Source organism: Enoplosus armatus, chromosome 1 (assembly GCF_043641665.1).
Source record: "Enoplosus armatus isolate fEnoArm2 chromosome 1, fEnoArm2.hap1, whole genome shotgun sequence".
NCBI classification, from domain to species: Eukaryota; Metazoa; Chordata; class Actinopteri; order Centrarchiformes; family Enoplosidae; genus Enoplosus; species Enoplosus armatus.
Genome location: NC_092180.1, coordinates 19697520 through 19717311, shown reverse-complemented (window position 1 = coordinate 19717311; position 19792 = coordinate 19697520). Strand labels below are relative to the sequence as shown.

Here is a 19792-nt window from a genome sequence, read left to right as displayed (position 1 = left end):
TGGATAATTGAAATGAAGGCGTAAGACATTATGAGAAACCTGAACTATAACAACCATCACCCATATTAAACAGGAACCTCTGAGTGACGCTCTGCCATCTCAGCTTCAGTCCAAACTCAAAGTGTACAGCAATGTTTGATTTTACCTGCTTGTGCTCAATGAGAACAACAGCTGAGCACAGAAAACAAAACAGTGTGAGTGTGTGTGTATTTGCAAAAGCATAGTGATGTGTGGACGTGTACAGTGCAGACATTTCAGGTCCAGTCATAAATCATACGCACACTTTAATGCACGTCGTGTCCTGTAAATGTTGTCTTCTTGAAGTTTGTACACACCAGCACATATAATCCACGTTTCTGAAAAGAGACTATGGGTGGGAGGACATGTCTTCACGTGGAGAATAAGGAGATGAAGACTGAGACGAAAAAAGAGGAAGACAGAGAAAATCTGCAACAAATTAAGTCTTGATCAATCGCATCCCGACATTGAAGACAGATCTGTGAGGACAACCAGCTCGCTCCCACCAGCATCATGTGTTTGAGTTACAGCATCACCCCAGTTTCATCGTCCACAATGGCCTCCTCAACAAAGCATAAAACAAACAAAAGGAGTAAAAGGTGTCCTATAGAGTAAAAGAGAAGGATGCGAGTTGGTGGGAGGAGGGAAAAGAATGGGCTTTACTATCCTGATAACCTGAGGTGGATGATTAACAGGTGTTTCTAAAAGTGAAGGATTAGGGGAAGTGGACGGCCAGGGAGTAAGACACTGACTTGAACTGAGGCTGGCTAGCTCGGTTTGCTTCACAAAGTCTATGCTTGGCGCAGAGTACAAAGCAAGCTCTGTCTGATTTTGAGGTAAAGAGCAGTCTATAAACAACGCCAAAGCAGAAGTGTACTCAAAGGGTAACCACCCCTTCCTCCTCCACCTCTTCGTCATTCTTGTTTTTTCTTTTCTTTTTTGAGGTAAAGAGTATAGTCTTAAACTGGCTTCCGGGGACAAACATTTGTATAAAGCGTTGTATTTCTTCTCCTCATCCTTTTAGTCGTTCTTTCTCTGCTCACACTTGTGTAGTCAGGAGCTTGCAAAAAAAAGTGAAGAAATTAAAATTGTTCTGTCATTCCTGGGTTTGGATTTTCCAAAAGGTGTCTTAGCAGCAGGGATATGATCAAGCCAACAGAAGCAGGAGCCCACCAGGACATGGGGAACAGTGGGATTTAAAAAAAGAGCGAGCATAATTTAAAAGAAAAGAGTGGAGATTTGTATCCAAAAAACCTGCAAAACGGAAAAGGAAAAAAAAAAAAATCAAATCCCTGTTAGTGCTTAGACACCGTCTGAACACAGAGATTCTTCCGAGGGAATGGCTGCTCAGGAGCACTCTTCTCCAATGCGCTGGCACGAGCGGCCCACCTTGCGGTCGAGCTTGACCATCTTTAGGACAGCCTCCTGGCGGCCGCGGCCCAGGTGGTCAAACAGACAGTCATGTTGCTCTGGGAGCCGATGGAGCATACAGAAGACATAACCTGGAGGGCGGGTGACGGGGATGGGAGCAAGAGAGGGAGAGTGGTGAATTTGCCAAGTTCAGCAAATGGCTGTAGTTTAATGAAACTTATAATGACCTCAATAAAAAAATAAATATCATAAGATATATAAACAGTACATTAAACATGTATCTCTACATATAGGCTAATTATCTGAACATTTTTGAAACCATTGCAAATGAAACAAAAGGTATAATAGCAACAAATACTGTGTGGTAATGCCAAAGATGCATCCCCATAAGTATACAAGTCTTTTTAAATGGCCAAGGGCAGATAATATTTATTGCCTTTATGAGAGGTCTTGTTACCAGAGCAGACATTTTATTTGACGGCTTCCTCTTTTGACTCCATTCAACAAAAGGTAGACAACCCTCATCTCTCTCACCGACTCTCTGTCTACTGTAACACTCTCAACAAAAAGCCCTGCCACTGTAGGAGGCTCGACAAGCTCAGAGAAGCTCGTTAGCTCTCATCGCCTTCAATTCATTCATTAATACACATAATAACACTACTGGCATTCAATGAGCGGTGATTAAAAGCCCCGTTTGACAGCTTGTTGCTATGCAATTAAAACCTATGTGATTACAGCGCACATAAATGGAGTGGAAGGGAGAAAGTGGGGGGTGGGGTGGGGGGGTGTCTTCTTTTTATACAACTACTTCCAGTTGCTTACTGCAATAAAAGAAAACAGACTTGAGGGGGCTAATGCAAGATACTTTATACTATGTATAATATCATTTACAAACTATCTATTCTAAAGGCAAAACAAACACAAATGATCATTCCTTCAGGACATTCATTTGCCAAAGAGTTTAGCTGCCTGACAATAATCTGTGTGGGTTACCATAGATTTCCATTTCACCAGTTTGTCCCTAATTGAACTGCACCCACTGATAATAAGCCCAGTATTTAGGACTCTTTCACTACAGACTGTGATTTTGTTGTTCCAAATCAAAACAATTTCCACCAAGTGCTGCTGCTGACGTTTTACAACTTAACTGTGAATCAAGTTGAGTTTTAAAACATCAGTGAGCTGGCAGGAAATGTAGTGCTTTTGGATAATATAATAAAATCAGTAAAAAAAAGTTTTTACTGCATAAAATTGAAGTTGTCTTAAATATGTATTCTACCCAAAAGGTAAAAATGAAAATAAAGCAATTTTATGAGAGCAAGGTCAAGTTGAAAAACCTACAGTACATCCAGAATAACACCGCTTATTTTCACATAGTGGAGCCAGACCAGTCGACCAACAGCTAACATCTCGATGACATCTCAACATAATCAATGTCACTTTTTCAGTTACCGATCATGTTAACACCAAACTACAATCAGAACTCTCTCCACTATAAACTTTTACAATATTGCGGTTTAAGCCTCTAATGTCTAAATGAATAAGTTACATTTTACCAAACTCTTTGTATTCAGTAGAGAAAGTAAATATTGCAACACATTAATATTGAGATATGATATTAGATGCTTATCTAATGTTGGTCTTACAGCCGAGGCCTGGTGACATCCACTGGTTAATACTTAACCATACAGCTTAAATTATTAAACTAATTCAAAATTGGTTACTGGTTATGGGAAAGATATTGTAGTGAGGAGAACCTGTATGATTTAATTAGCTTTTTTTAAGTTCCACTGTCTTTAGTCATACAGTGTCATACTTGGTGAATATTACACTCACTGGGTAACACCACAAGTCTGCCAAGTGTGACAGCGTTGTATGAGATATTTTGCTGGAGCTATCTTTTCTCGCCCATTTACAATCTGAAAAGAGTTTGTGCTTTCAGCTCATTATCAGACCTTCTTGGCTTACACTGTGAGACATTCTGCAGAACCATTAGCAAAGTAATCTGCAATTACTGCAATAGTCAGAAATCACTATAATTGCCACCATTTCCCCTTCAGTCTGTAAAAAGCATGTTTTCATAGTAAGCACTGGACTATCAAGGATGGATGGCCCGTGCATTAAGCAGCGCCTAGTGGGAAAAAAAGGCAAGTCAATTTCCAATTTAGAAATTATTGCGTTAGTTTAAGCAGATGGTCTTTAAGCAGTGAAGAGCTGTGACTTTTTAAGTACTTTAATTTGTATGCAAACAAGTTGATTAGCAAGCAAAGTATTGGTTTAAACTGCATTAGTGTTTGTGGTAATTGGCTTCTGTTTTATGTGCAACGTGAAACATTCAGGCTTTCTGTAATTGTCCCCTAAGGCTAGCAAAAGCACTCTGGACATCGACATCTCTGTCAACACTAAAACACACGCATGGGCAGTAGATGCATTTCACTGCACTGGATGTAAAATTCACAAAAGTATGACCAAGTTAACCAACAAGTATTTATGTATTTATGAGAACAATGTTAACCACTGCAAAAGTCGTTTATCACCTCTTTAATAACAGCTTCCACTACTTACTGTCTATGCTCCTGTGAGTGGGCCTATGCATGTATTAGCGTGTATCTGTTCAAGGGTTAAAATACGTGTTCTTGTGTGTGTGTGTGTGTGTGTGTGTGTGTGCGTGCGTGTGCGTGTGCGTGTGCGTGTAGAGTTGTATCACCGTACCACAGCGACAGGAACCCAGCTCTTGCTGTACCAGCTCCAGTTTGGTTTGGCAGCGATGGCAACGTTTGCGGCTCCGCTGTTTAGAGCCACCGCGAGACGAGGATGATGATGATGATGATGATGCGGACAAAGATGACGATGATGATGAAGACTCCTCACCCTCTGGCACCTCACCCACTCTTGCTCGCTTCTCGGGTGAGACATCGCTTTCTGACTCCGAGGCTGGAGACATAAACAACCAGCACATGCACACAAAAATAAAGAGAAGAAAAAAAAGACTGTTAGCTGCAACATAAATTCTTTTTCGTGTTTAACATTTTTGCATTTTTAACAAAAGTAAGAAAATGTACAGTTAAGAGCTCTTGGATATACTGTTAATGCAGTGAGCAGCTGAAGGTCTGGAGCCAAATGCAAAATGAATAGTAAAACCCTGATAGCTCAACAGTGGGTCTTAGACATCTTTATCCTGTTTCTACTGGGCTAAAACTTGTCTACACAATTTAGTTACACACCTCCATCCCATCTGTTTATCACTACTGTTCAACAAAAGGTAATTTCTGGGCAGAATGTCCGCTGTACTTCATTCTATGTTTCAAATATCCAACACTAACAATAGTGAAACAAAATTGATATCAGCACAAAGGCAAATAGACAGCTATGAAGAAATTTGTTTTCTGATACAAAAGTGAAGGTTAATCGACCTGCTAGAAATGATTTTAAATAATTAATCTACCAATATACTTGCAGCCAAACCTTCTCCACCTTTTATTACTCCCTTACACACATAATAATCCAAAAAGCATTCATCTCCTGTGGGTCCAGGACCGCAGCTAGACTAGACTAGCTGTGGTCCTCGACTAGAATTTCAAGAGAAAACCTCCAATAATAAGCTCCATAACAACTTTCATTTAATATATATATATAAAAACATCATCTCTGATTTAGTGAGGTCTGCAACTAGGAGAGAACACATGATGGCGCACAGGAACAAAAACGCCTCTTAAATAAAATAGGCACGTTGGAGATGAATGGTTCTCCTGCATTAGATTACATTAAACCCGGCACCTGACAGGAAGAGCATATAGCGAGTTCCACTGGTCGGCTGGAATTTCAACTCAGCTTTTCTCATCAATCCTGTAGACTTTTTCCCTGGCCCGGCCGAATGCTGATCAGTGCTCAATAAATCTCTGAGAACTAGGCCAAGCTGAGCAGCCAGATCCCCCTCGCCTGCCCCATCGATCCCCATATGTGGGAGAGTATGTGTGTCTGTACATGTTGTGAAAAAAATGTTCCTCCTTGCCTGCCTTTTGTTATCCTGGTAAATCTCTGTGTCCAATTTACACCAGCTGAAACATCAAATTTGAATATGAGTCAACAACAAAGACATTTGAAGGCAAGACATTTTACACTGTGAACTGATTTTATGAGTGTAATAGGTTGACTGGAAAAGCCAAAGTGTATCCAGGCATTAAACTAAAATACAGAGGGCACCATTTTGAGAGACTGTAAAAAGTGAAGCGTCAACTCAGCCAAAGCAGGTTTAAATGATGCCTTGTGCACGTGTGTGTGATCACATGATCACACTGCATTAGACAAGGGATCAACATGTTCACACACTACTGCTGAGCCTTGCCCACTCGGCAGTTGTGTTCACGTGTGTGCAGCAGGTTGTGTCACCAAAGGATGAAAGCATAATAAAGAGAAATCTACACTAGAACAAAGTCTGCAGTGTTTAGACATCTGCGTTGTTCAACTTATATTAAATCAATGTTGCTGATAATGCTATGGTTTGCACCAGCTCCATGCATGTACACGTTTCAGCTCTGTCAGAAGTGCTTCATTGGGACCTGCTTCCTCTTCAAGTCTATTTTTAAAATTTGTAGAATCAAACATGGGACCTTGTTGTTGTGATGTGACAGTGCTAACCACTCCCACCACAATACTCCCCTCTGTGTGTCTACTGCATATGTATGTATGTATATACTGTATATTTGTAGCCAGCATTCACTCTAGTAAACGCTTGGCTTTATATTTGCACCCTCTGGCAGATACACTCTGTTGCGTCCCCAATATCTGCTGTTTCCACTGGAAGTACAATTAACCTGGCCTTTTTGGATCAATCCAATACCATTGATGCTATTGGGTCCTCCACTCCAGTGCCTTTAAGTGGACACGACAAGTACACAGTGCAAAAAGCAATAATGGACATTGTAATGGTAGAGCTGAGGCCTACCTGACTCAAAGGAGCGTTTTGTGGGAGTGGAGAGCAAACTGAAGACTGTGTCTGAGCTGGATACTTCTGAAAGAGAGATATATAGATTTAGAACACACCAATAAATAATTCACCAATAAACCATCAAAAACAGAAAATATAATTGTAAACAGGAAAAAAGTCCTAAAATGTACACACCAACACATAAATAATCATGCATATGCACACACTTCCACACATACACACTGTAAAATATGAAGACCAAATATAGAAGCCAAACAACCGTGTGAAGAATTGGTAAACTGTAACTGATTGACAGATTAAGTCGTGTTAGGTTGCCCTGAAAGGAACATAGTTTATAAATCATAACAGCCTGAGGACAGAAGCTGGTGGAGAGTCTTCTGGTGGTTGCCCGGATACCACGGTACCGTTTTCCACACAGTAGCAGGATGAAAAGACCGTGACTCGGGTGTGTGGAATCCTTTATTATGCTGTGAGCTTGTTTTTTTTTCCACAGAGACTGTGATAGATATCTGTGAAGGAGAGACCGTAGTGTGCATGTGTAGAGACTGAAGGGTGTGGGGGGGTGGTATATCATCCACCTGATCTGGATACTGTTTTAAAAGTTGGTTGGCAATGAACACTAGAGATGCAACTGAGTCAAATGTACACATTTGACCTTTTTAGATATACATATACTGCAACTCTGTTAGTTGTAGCTTAAAAATCATGCCTTGACTTTTCCTAGAATGGTGATATTAAACATTTCCTTAGGTAAAAAAGTGGTATTCATTATTTGCTCTTAGTAATATTAATGCATTTAAGTGCCAGCTCGGAGTCTTGTAATCAGACTTTCTGCCACAGATGAGGACTAGTCTGAGCAAAATGAGCCACAGCTTCATTCACAGCTTACATGTTTCCCAACGAAACATGTAACCTGTAGGGCTGCAACAAACAATTATTTGCATTATCAATTAATCTGCCAATACTTTTCTTGATTAATCATTTAGTCACAATTTTTGAAAAGCCTGTGGTGACATCTTCAAATGTCGTTTTGTCCAAACAGTTCAAAACCCAAAGACATTCAGTTACATTTCATAATATAAAACAGAGAAAACCCTAACAATTTATTAATTATGAATTAATTAATTTTTGGTAGAAAAATTACATAAACAATTAATTACAAAAATAGTTGCACATGAATTTTCTGTCAATTGACTAATCAATTATTTGTTGCAGCTCTAGCAACATGCAATATGTAACATTTTAGCATCAGTCTCAAAGTACAGCTGAGGCTGATGGGTATCCAGTCATTCATTTTATGGAAGTTTTAACTTGTTGGTGGAGCATGAATGAGCCAACATGAATGAATGAGTTTGTGGGTGAATTACCAAAAGAGCGTTTTTCATCAAAAAATCTGCAACATTCATGTGCTTGTGTATATTACTAAAAGGCTCCTGCTGTAACAGAGGAGCAGGTTAGTGTGGGCAAAAGTTCCACACATTCAGTGGGTAGCCACTTTATTGTCCTGTCCTGGATTGGCCTCCGCAAATAACCTTGTCACTGTATAGCGATGACCGATGCCCTGGCAATTGTAGGTGTCCTCTTAAAACCTTCGCTTCTGAATGGATACCCTTTCACATCATTCTCTCTATCTGTGCCATGAGGACAAATATAGCCAGGGCAGGGGCACTGCAGCTGCTGCTTCAGTTGGCAGAAACTAGTAGCAGTCTTTTGTGCATTAAAACACACCATATTACATAGCCTAAGTTCTAAACTTCTGAGTGAGAGTGCTCCACTCTCCATAGGTTCAATACATTTGAGCCGAAAAGAAAACCTGACAGCATGAATTTCTTACTGATTAACTGCCGTCTTACCGTCCTGAGCAGGTAGAGATGCCGCTCCTGTCTCTCCTGGCGAAGGGTCTTCCGATGTGTTAGGCATCGACATCAGTGACTGACTAATGCTGCTGTTTGTTTCATTACAGAAGATGTCTGCTTGGCTGCCGCTGGAGCTTGAGGAGGCCTTTGGGGCACAATCGTCGTCTGGCTGTTTCTTCTGAATGTCTATCGGGAAAAAAAGTCAAATGGTGAGACATTTGTATGCATCTGTGCATACATGTTGGAATGCATCTATCAGCTTTGGAGCTATGAAGTGGTTGTTAACTTGTAGGCCAAACAAGAATAGCATAGGGGGCTACTCTGGTGCATCTTTGGATGATGCTCAATTTCATTTAGAGATGGTGGTACACTGACAACATTCTGTTCAAATGTAAATTAACATAGTTTTCTCTCATCTTACTGGTGAAAAGAGGCAGCAAAAATAGCAACTGCTTCATGGATTGTCAAGCAAATACCAACAAAAATGTGAGTCAAATTCCAGTTGGATACAGGTAAGGTATACAAGTTGTTGCTGAGAAAATGGTAAAATGCAGTTTGAAATGTCCTTTCCTTTAAACTATTTCACAACAATCTGTACAGTAAAATAGACTTAGGGGTGACCATAACAGTCCACTTTACCCCCTGAGTTTCTTCTTCAGACTTGTTTCCCCACTTATCACTTCAAGGCCTTTCCACAACAGCTACAGAAGTGGAGACAGTCTTTGACCCCCACCCCCCCGACTTACACAGCACTATGTTAGACACAAGATCAATCAACCAAACAAGCACAAAGAAGAACAAGAACTTACCTGCAAAACATTTTGAGCAGAGATTCATAGTTTTGCTTGACCTGGGGAAAAAGAAAGGAAAGAAACTGCGTTAATCAAATAGCATGTGTAAGACTTCCAAAAAGATACGGTGGTATGCAAAAAAATGCTTTTTGCTGGTGGGTATCCACACAGCAAGAATAACAACATGTTTCAATGACCCCAAGTCCCAGGCTGAGATTTTATATCTCACCTGGGATCCTGGAAGGGAAGAAGTCAAGATGAAGAGTGTGATCCAGGCTACAGTATTAAATAATTCACTGAATCCAAAGCTGCCAAGCTATGAGGCTGTCAAGGTCTAAGTAGCAGACAAACAAGGGGGCTACATCAACTGAGGTGTAACTTTTGTTTAGAGAGGTCATTTTAAATCCACATCAAGCTATTTTTCAATATCAACATTCAATCAAATGAGTTGTTCCAACAGACAAGCTCACTAATGCTGACTGTAACTAAACAGCAACAGAGAGTCATAGTAAACTTGTGATTGGTGAAGGATGTCCAGCATCTCCTACCAGCTAAAGACCCAGATGTGGTTCTCTTAGAACAAAAAGCAGGTAAATACTGTACTTATATTCATCAGGTGGCAACAAACACAACTCCAAATTGATGTACATGTGGTGTGTCTGCCGGCAGGTAAGTGAATTAATGTTTGCTAACATGTGAACAGTGGAAACTTGATACACCAATGTTATGTTAGAGCTGTTTGAATGCTTTGGAGACTGTTTTGGACTCTTTCTGCCTCCTTGTGGTCAAAAACCGCTTAATGCAGCTATAAAATAAGCTGGTTGAAAGTTATTTGTTGTTGCCTGCCTGTTTGTCATATAACAATTCTATTGATTAGATTTTCATTTATTCTTACATAGTTATAGATATTGGTCAAGGTCAATGGTCTAACAAACATTGATTCTGTAAAATGTAGTAGCAGTGGAGTTAAAAATGTCAGTATGGTGGAACGAGTTGGCTCAATTTGGCAAACAGATGATTTACAACTAAAATATGAAGGCTTCTAAACCATGTGTTGGCGCGTGTACACAGCTGACGTGACCATAGGCGTTTTCGGACCAAACCGTTCTGGGGGCTCCCTGAGAGGAACTGCCCTCTGGGGAGCCTCAACTACATACCTTCAGGGGCTTTTTTTCTGTTTGCATTCACACCGCCAATGATGTAAGCCAGCGGTTGGTACAGCATCACACACACACACGCACACGCTCACACGCATGCACGCACACACGCACACGCTCACACGCACACACACACACATATATTCCTCTTTGATGAGTCAAAGTCATGTTGTATTTCCCCCCGTCACATATACGCTCAATAAAGCCTGGACTTCACTTTGGGCCCATTTGTCCAAGTTTTGGTATACTTTATAAGGCTGCCATTATGAGCTCTTAAGAACTATGATCGTTCCCAGTTGGTGCAGTGCAAACACAATAAAAAGGGGCGGGGTCCTCCAATTAAGAAACTAGAACTATGAAAAAGTTCCTTCGGTCTGAAAACACTTATTGAGTCAATTGGTCTGATAAAGGTGAGCAAGCGGCATGAATGGAGAAAATTATAAATCTCATTTCCCTCTTTACCAGCTACCAGCTAAAGCTTCTATTAGCAGAGTCATTCGTGTATCTCAATGGAAACATTCTTACTGTTACTGAAGCATACTTTTCCCTTTTTAATTATGGATAAAGACCTTTGATTTACAATAGCTGTTAGCTAATAGTACTTGTTATAGGGTTGCTCACCGAAGCCTTGCTGATTTCAGTGGCACAACTCTGTCACGACAGATGGCTCTGGCTTTCCTCTGAGAAGGCTCCTCTCATTTCCTCTCCAGCCCTCGTCCTTACTGTCTGCGCACTGAGCGTGACGGTCGCTGCTATCAGTCACATTCTATTTATTTTGGGTGCTTTGTTGCACACCTTTGTCCTCATTTCTAAATGTAGGGTCAGCTGCAGTCAACCTGATGGCTGTCTGTGTGTCTGTCTGTCTGTCTGTCTGCTGGTGTGTGGTCTTGGGAGTAAAAGAGAAAGGAGGAAGCAAGAAGTAAGGATAGAGGAGAAAACTCATCATGAGACACAGGCAGGGAGGAAGCCGATACTGGGTAAACAAGTCATATCCTGTTGTCAACCTTACAAATCAGAAGTAATCAAATCACAGATTAATTAAGAAACTCAAAGGGGTGAGAAGGGATTCGAAAAAAACCTGCAGGAAAGAAGTTTGAATGGAGTGCACACAATCAGTCTATTTCATAGTTGGCCCACTGCTGTTACTAATGAGAATATCTGATTGGAACAGACAGGAAGATGGGCTCCATTGCCTTGGTGATGCAGTTTGAGTGACATGAGGCCTAAAATTAAAAATAAATTCCTAAATACAGAGAGAAGTCTGTTAAAAGAGCATTCACAGACATTTTGTCACACATGGACGTGGCTGAAATGGTCATTAGACAATTGTATATCTATCAGGAAAATAACAGAGACAGAAGGGCTCAGCTGTGTTTTATGTTACAGGGGGAGGAGAGATTATAATCTACAGTTTTACATTTGCACCTAGAACATGTCCAGTAGTTTTGCTTTGCTGATGGGCCCTGCAATAGAAACTAAGGGCAGCACAAGTTTGTTCAGCTTGTCCACCAAGGATTCAAAATGGCAACTTCCATGTTGAAAACACATATAAAAATCCCTGAAAAGAACATTGATCTGAATCGTTTTATAACAACAGGATTATTGAGATTTCATAATAGGCAACGTAGCAATAACCTTATGATTTATACAGCTGTATAGTTGCTTGCTGGAATATAGACAAATAAGTGGATCGGGGGCCTCTCTCACAAAACAGTCCATTATAAAGCGGAACCAGACAATGACCCCTGGGTTGTGTCTTTTGCAGAGTGAAAAGCCAAACTACAGCTGCATGGAAAGTTTACACTTTTCTCTAAGGTCTGGAATTTCAATGATTGTGAGCCAAAAGGAGAGTGCCAATTTATTTGTTCGTCATTTTACTTTATGTAATGCAACCTCTGCCAGCCATGCATTCAATACTTCTATAGTTCTGAAACATTTTTTGTTATGGATAGCAATATAGGGCTAATTAATGAACTAATTGATGAAGCAATTACTGGATTAACCCAGCAAGTCTCTACAGCAACCTTCATTACTTTTCAGTATTATACATCTTTTGTGCTAATATGAAATCATTACAAGTTGGTACTGTGGTAGTCAGGAATTTTAGAAATCAATTTATTTCTCATGTATCACAGTGTATTACAGTTTACTTAAAACAGGAAACACAGCATTGTAAATCAGCTTTAATAAAATAAATGTAACATTAAGGGAATGCTCCAAGGAAACCCTATTCAAGTATCAAAACCTAGCAGCTAACCACAGTAGCAACAAACAGAAGCTGTGTCTTTAGCCATGTTTTTTTTAGCAAACAGAACGTTGGGACATGACGGAGATACAGGACTATGTTCAACTTACTATGTGAGACAAGTCCCAGTTAAGCTGCACTTGCCAACCTTGACAAGGATTTACACGAACACATGCACACAACTAACAGAGACCAACACAAACAATCCACACCTGCAAGGTAAAGGAATGTAACATTCAAACACAACTAATAGCATGAAACCTGCACAAGCACATTGTAAATAGCCAGGCTTGTATCTGTTACAGGCATGATAAAATTAAGCTGCTACAAAAACAGAAATCTTTATTGGATGTGAAAAGTTCAACACAACATTTATGATTACTAAAGGCAGCTGTAGTTCAGATTTATCCCATTTGCACTTAAAAATCATCTTCTCCTCCACCAAATCAGGCAACCTAAACAAGGCATTCAATCTCCTTGCTTTATTATGGTAACATTTACAAGCCACAGTGAGTGCAGCTCTGCCAAATTAGCTCTAAATTTTGATTTTACTCAAGCACTCCACAGCAAGAGTATCATTATGAGGCGCACAGACACCTCTCTGATACAAGATTTGAGAAAAAGTGAACAAAAAGGAATGAATAAACATTTCCTTTCCCTTCGTTTTTTGCCTCTCCTGTCAAAGATCACTTTGAGACAATCAAGCATTCAGCTCTCACAGGGAAATAACAAAAGGAAGTACAAGCATTAATCTCTTGCTAAATGTCAGATGCAATTATGGTTTATGAGCCTCAGAGCACAAATCACAGCCATACATGGTGCACCTGAATGTGCCTCTTCAAACAAGTTTGAGGCAGAAAGAGACAAGTGGAAGTCAAACTGTGTGAAAGAGACACATGAGAAGTGAGTGCCCTGACGCTATGCAACAACCTGAAGGAACTTGTGTTTCAAATGTTGTCATACATCATACTGACAAGCCTGCAGCATACAAAGCAACTTACAGGTGACTCCTACCAATAGCCATTTTTTCCATCCCAAATTCAATGACATAATGTAATAGTCCTTCCTGTCCTATGGGTGATCCAAGGACACACACACTTATCACAACAAAGCTTACAAACAGGAGAATCTAATTCAGGGGCTAGATTCCTACACCAAATCCATCATGACCAGGCAACAAGGCCTGTTGCTCAGTGTACCCTCAATATCCCACAAGCCTTTGTGCTCTGGTCAGTGATATAATGTAATGGAGACATCCTGAAAACCATTGTCAACTAAGTCAAAGAATGTGTGGTTCAGGTGCTCATTAATTACTGCTAAATGTATCACCTTGTAAGGCACATTAGTTTTGGTCTCTGTGAGACCCCACCATCAAATCTGGGGTAAAAGAGCAAAGGCAGCTTGGCCTTCATTTCCTATAAAGTAGGATAGCACCCAACGATCATTTTCATTATCGATGATTCTACTCATCAATTTATGAAGTGTATGATGTCACTGAATGTCATGTGAGGAAATGGCAAACCCAAAAAGTCTTAAAAACAGCAAGGGGCAATACTCCAGTAGTAGTGTTTCTTATCTTCAATGGGGGACGTGCATCTTAAAATCTGAATTGACTCATATGCAGGAAATACTGTAATTGACAGCCATTCTAATTTGACTTAAAAAATAAATATCATCTCTTACATCACAATGGCTGAACATTATCTACAAGTCATGCATCGTCAACTAACAACTTATTCAAACCAGCATTCAAAATGACTGCATATAGCATTCATTTTGCATTAGTGACTGGGTAAAAATTTCACAAGGACAGATAGACTGATATTACAGTGAGAACAGTAGTGAGTGAAAATGAAATCATCAGTGCCCACACTCTGTCTAAAATGGGCCGCAAAATTGTGGACTTCCTCAAAAGAGTTGCAAAATTGGGGCAAATCAGTAATAACAGTCTGTTGTAAATGTGAAGGACATTTAATGCAGAAAATAAAATACTTTCGTGAGCAAATTTGGAACTTTTAGTGCTTATTTTTGACACTGTAACGCAGAGATGCCATGATTTTGGTGCAGACTCCACAGATATTTGGAACCCCGGTGAACTCTGAGAAAAGCATTCGGAAATGTGCTTGTGTTCGTTGAAAATACTGTCTCTGGTACTGAGATCTGGTGACAACATTGCAACAGTTTTTGTTTTCACTTAATTTCCAGGATTGTCACCTCCAAACTGATCACTTCCTAAAATATGCAAATAGTGAATTAGGTAAGGGAAAGAAAACAAACTATTCTATTCATAATCTAGAAAAAAACAACATAGTCCTCACTGGCCTGGTGGGGTGCCACAATGCTTCCACTCATTTACCAGTGAGCTGAAAATGTAAGACTACAAACAAATTATAATTCTCTAAAGTCCAAGAAGTCAAGCATATTATGCCCCAAATGTTTACATAACAAAGCTAGCCCTGTATAAAGTGGAACCTCTGTACCAAACTTGACTCATGATAACCTTTAAGTTAGCCCACCAAATGCAAATAGTAAACAAACTGTAAATCAATCTCAATTTAAAGCAACTTCAAGTTTTTCTATTTGTATATTTTTAAAATTTATGTGCATTACTTTTAAAGTGCCATTTGAAAAAAAAAGATTGCCACTGCAAATGGGGCTGTTTATGTTAATTAACCTCTGTCAATTAAAGCAAATATGTAGCAAATTGAAACACCGAATAGTACACACCTGCATAACACTCGTGCATGTCCATAAATGCCACAAAACCTTCTGATATATTGGGTTCATGACTTGAGTTTGGCAAAGTTAACGTGTCAATAACACTTGACACAAGAAAATGTATTCATGAGGATTAATGTGCTTGGGAAAACTTCCTGTGTCAATGTGTGTCCATATTGTTGTCAGTCTGTGCAACTATGTGTCAGTGTATTAGCACATATCCTGCTTTTCAGCAAATTTGAACCGATAACCATCGGTGCCTAGTTTCCACCCAAGTCCAGTTTATGGTTAAACTGTTCTGTGTGGTATCTCTAACCAACTGCTTCATTCATGAACTGATACTTTAAAACTAGACAGTTTATTAGCGCTGTCACATTACCTGGAGGGCTAATCCCGCACTCCTACCCTGCTCTCTACCTCTACCGGAGAAGGTTACCGAGGCCAGCTGGCGTTAGCTAGCAGCTAATGCTACAAAACAATGGGGAGGGGGGGTAATAACAAGAAAAGCAGCTCATCCCTGTTTGAGCTGCTAACGCTAGCGGCTAGCGACTCTGCTAACTGTTGGCAGAGAAAGAAAGCATCTGCAAGGAAGACATTTGAGAGGTATTTCGCCTTACCCCCAGAAACCACAGGGGCAGCGCGGGGGTATCACGTTAACGTTACTCGGAGGCTTGCTGCCCTCGCTCCCCGTGTCCCCCATGTCGGTCTTCCGTGTGAGGCTCTCCGCGTAGCAGATGAATCCGGGGATGGAGTGAGGGCCTCGTATTTGCGTTTAGATGCCCTGGCTTTGACAAGTACAGAGTCAATACCCCGGCCAGATTATCTTTCAGAGTTTCACTAGACGAGGAGCGACTTGCCGACACGAGCGGCCACTGACTCGGTAAAATTAAAACAGTTTAAATCGACGTTGAGACACCGGAGCCGTCAAAGCCGACGACGGGCAGAGCCACCGGGGAATCCTGGGCCGATCAGCTGGAGTGAGGAGCAAACCACTGCCCGAGAGGGGAGCTGTGTGGGTAAGTGGCTAGCCAAAAGTTAAACTGGTATGTTTGTGCTCAATAGAAAGTGACAATAAATACAGGTGAAATACGTTTAAACAGTATACATGCTAAAATGTCATTTGAGCTAGACAGTAAATGGTTTATTTTAAAGGTTTGATTATGAGAAGGACTTGAGTGAACATGGTATGATCCATACAAAACCGCCTTCTACAACAGCACCATGGTACAGTACTTTCACTGCTGTTAGCAGGCGTATTTTAAGTAGGAAAATGTTTAATTTAGTGTATAATTCCTTCACTTTCCACAGTAATATCTGCTTTTGTTGAACCAGACCCACATTTTAGTTAATATTGATATGCCACCCTTGTCTTGTGGATGTGTGGTGCTATGGTGACAATGTTTAATCCTACCTGCCTACTGTTCTTTCATTGTATGTAGGTTGATGGGATTTACCTGGCAACAGGTAGCAATAGGCTGAAAATATTGTAACTATATTGTAATAGATCATTTTGACATGTCACAGTAGGAAAAGCACAAGTGTAAATAGTAGAATTAACAATGGCTGAATTCCATTTAGCTGCTTCAGTTTTAGGGTCCTGGTATTGTGCATGATGGGCTCACTGTCACAGTGTCATGGCTCACCGACCCTTGAATAGAACAGAGCCATTATTAATGTTACTGGTCCCACTTGTGCCTTACCCACAATGACAAGTCAAAGTGTCTGCTGTGAAAAACTACTTTGAGAGATTAATGCTAACAACCTGTTTGCATGCAAAATGTTTATATGACATCCATTAGGCCTTTTTCATTTTGACTCATCAGGCAGAGGTGGTAATAATTTAAACTTTCCAGTTCCAGGGCCCTGTCATTGTGCATGCTGGCTCACTGACTTACTAATGGCTTGGCTTACTAATACACCTAAATAGAATGGAGACATTATTATATGTATTAGTTGGTGTGAATGCTGGAAGCACGGAGTTGCAGTCCTTTTGAGATAAGCAGGACTCTGAGAGGTGTGCCTCAACTAAAATCTCTATGAAATGAACTGTCTGAAGCAGGAGTCACAAAGCAGTTACCATCACCATGGCAACCTTTGGCTGCATGTGGGGACGCACAGCTGATTGAGATGAGCTAATTAGTGGAGTATGACACACAAACACCATCCCAAACAACTACGACATCCTCACACTTTTTCAGGCATTTTTCAAGTCTTAACTCTTTATTTTAACTCCTTATTCATGCTTTTTTACTACATTCAAACCTTAAAATGTTCCTCATTTTTGAATGTAATAAGAGGTTTATTCCACATCTCTCCTCACATGGTAACAGGAGCTTACTGGGGGCCGTGGACAAAATAAAAGCCCCAGATGGTAACAGGAGCTTAACAGGTGGCCACAGACAAGATTTTTCTTGAATTTTCAAAATAAGTAATTCAGTTCAGATTTCTGCATCTTCAGCAATTCTTTGCAATTTGTTCTTCTTCCGTATGTTTTTCAGTCGACGACTACTTCTGCATATTTTAAGCTACAGAAACCATTCAAATGTTAATCGTTGCTCTTTAAGGACATTTGTGCTTTTTTTCAACTTTTTTCTACCTTTTTATACTTTTTAAGATACAACAATTTATGACGATAGAAGTGAAAACCATTGACAGTATTACAGTTTGCGTCCAGCTTTTCTAGCAATATATTTAAACACCATTCAAACCTTAAAATGTTCCACATCTTTCATGCAATGAAGTTTCTTGGAGTTTTAAATCCTATTCATTGTATTTAGACCATTTTCCACTTTTCCAACTCTTCATACTCATTCAGCTGCTTCTTCATAAATCCAGCAATCCAGTTTAGCATCAGCTTTACAACAATTCTTAAAATAATCCTCATCTCTATCCGACTTTATGAGCCAGCAATCCAGTTCAGCGTCAGCCTTTCAACAGCCAGCATTCGCCGCAATTTCTTCAGAAATTGCCCTCTGTAGTTACACCTGTGCTTTTTCTGTTTGGACAAGTAAAAATACCTGCTGTTAGTTGTTATCATGCAAGTTAACATATTAACTATAGGTCTGTTGATCTGCACTCTGACATTAGCACTAACATAAAATCACCACAATGAAATGAACATATAATGCTAATGAGCATTAGTGCTGGTGATATTATTTTTCTTATGGGGCATTGGAAAAGGATGCTTGTTTTATGGTTGTTTGTGCCCCTTACAGTCATCCCACCTCCCAGGCGTTTACTACACTTGTAATGTGAAAATAGGAAATGGGTTTATATTTTTCAAAAGTGGACACCTTTGTCTTGTGTAGCACTACAGTATGGATGGCTTTCAAATTGATATTGTGGGACGGCATGTGTTTCCTTTGACACTCTGTATTTAACGTCAATTTCTAAAAGAGCAGTTTGCATATATTGTGCCATTAACAGTTTATTTTGTTGTTCTTGAATTGGGGACATAAACAAAATGAGTATGAACAGAACAAGTCAACCAAAACTAGACAGCCAACAGGTTTGTGCTGCTCCAAATTTAATTCAAGACCAATTAATAGGTTTACTCACAATCTAATCTCACTAATCTCCTGCAAGAATTTACTCCATAAAACCATTCTGCAACTTGTTATGACTAAGAAACCTAAGATTTAGTATTTTGCTGACATTACAGATGATTACATCTGTTTGCCTTCTAGCTTGGGAATGGGGTTGTTTCATGTTCACAAATATTGATGGTGCTGTCTAGGACAACAGAAATAGCATCACTGGATTCAGCTCTTTACCTCAAAATGACTTTCAGAAGAATGCAACACTTTATTTTAGAGCCAGGAGGTTTGGATTCCCCTCAGCAAGACCTGCCAAGAAGTAGCTTCTGTCTGCAGGGAAAGACAAGTGGGCCCTGGGTGGAATGAAGATAGATAGCTGATAGTTCATTAGCTAGTTAGGCACAGGGAGGTATACCGCAGAGGATTGCAGAATTTGTTGCTAAGAGCCCATATTCCATTGCAGGGCCAAACAACGCTAGTAAAAGCTTAGTTGTTATTTGCCTCTCAGTCTCAATCAAAGCAAAGTTTTCGTCTTTTCTCTGTTGACCTTCTGCCGCCTTAAGACTTTATATTTCTGGTGGGACACATTGTCTCAAATAAACAGATAACAATGGTAATTCAGTGTAGCAAACATGGCCATGGCAAGCCCCAATTTTGGCCCCACAGTGGAAAAGTGGTTGTTGCTTCTCTCCCCACAGCCTGAGTCCAGCCTCGGGCTTGGTTGTCCTCTAGAGATTTACAGAACACCACTTCAAAGACAGATCCCCTCTCCTTACATACCGTATACCCTCTCTCCCCCTCCCCTACTATAAACACAAGAACTTAAGGAATTAATTAGACACTGGATCAAACACGGGTTAGTAAATTCAGCTCACTGAAGATACCAGGAATAGTCTAATCACATGTCGAGTGTTGTATCCCTTGTCATGTGGGGTAACTTTGAAATGTACGTAGGAGCTTTTATTTCATTTCAGATCCAGCATGACACCGTACATTGGCAGTCTCTTGACCCCTCTCTTATTCACTGAGGGATATGTTTAGGGATATTTTGCAGGCTTTGCTCCTCACACTGAGGGACACCACCACAGCCCTGTAAAAAATGCAAAGAACATTTTCCTTGATACAGAAACTGCTCCTTGGAGGCCCGTTCTT

At 40.2% G+C, this 19792-nt stretch overlaps 1 protein-coding gene across 1 annotated transcript; it reads right to left on the bottom strand.

Moving 5' to 3' along the window:
* Positions 1-716: 716 nt before the first annotated feature.
* Positions 717-15891, bottom strand: LOC139287555 (AN1-type zinc finger protein 3-like). Its single transcript, XM_070908648.1, has 6 exons — positions 15722-15891; positions 9003-9043; positions 8191-8379; positions 6335-6400; positions 4102-4323; positions 717-1520 (listed from the first exon to the last, which is right to left on the bottom strand). The coding sequence occupies exons 1-6, from the start codon at positions 15802-15804 to the stop codon at positions 1366-1368; spliced, it is 756 nt and encodes a 251-aa protein (XP_070764749.1). The 5' UTR covers positions 15805-15891; the 3' UTR covers positions 717-1365.
* Between the last annotated feature and the right edge of the window lie 3901 nt (positions 15892-19792).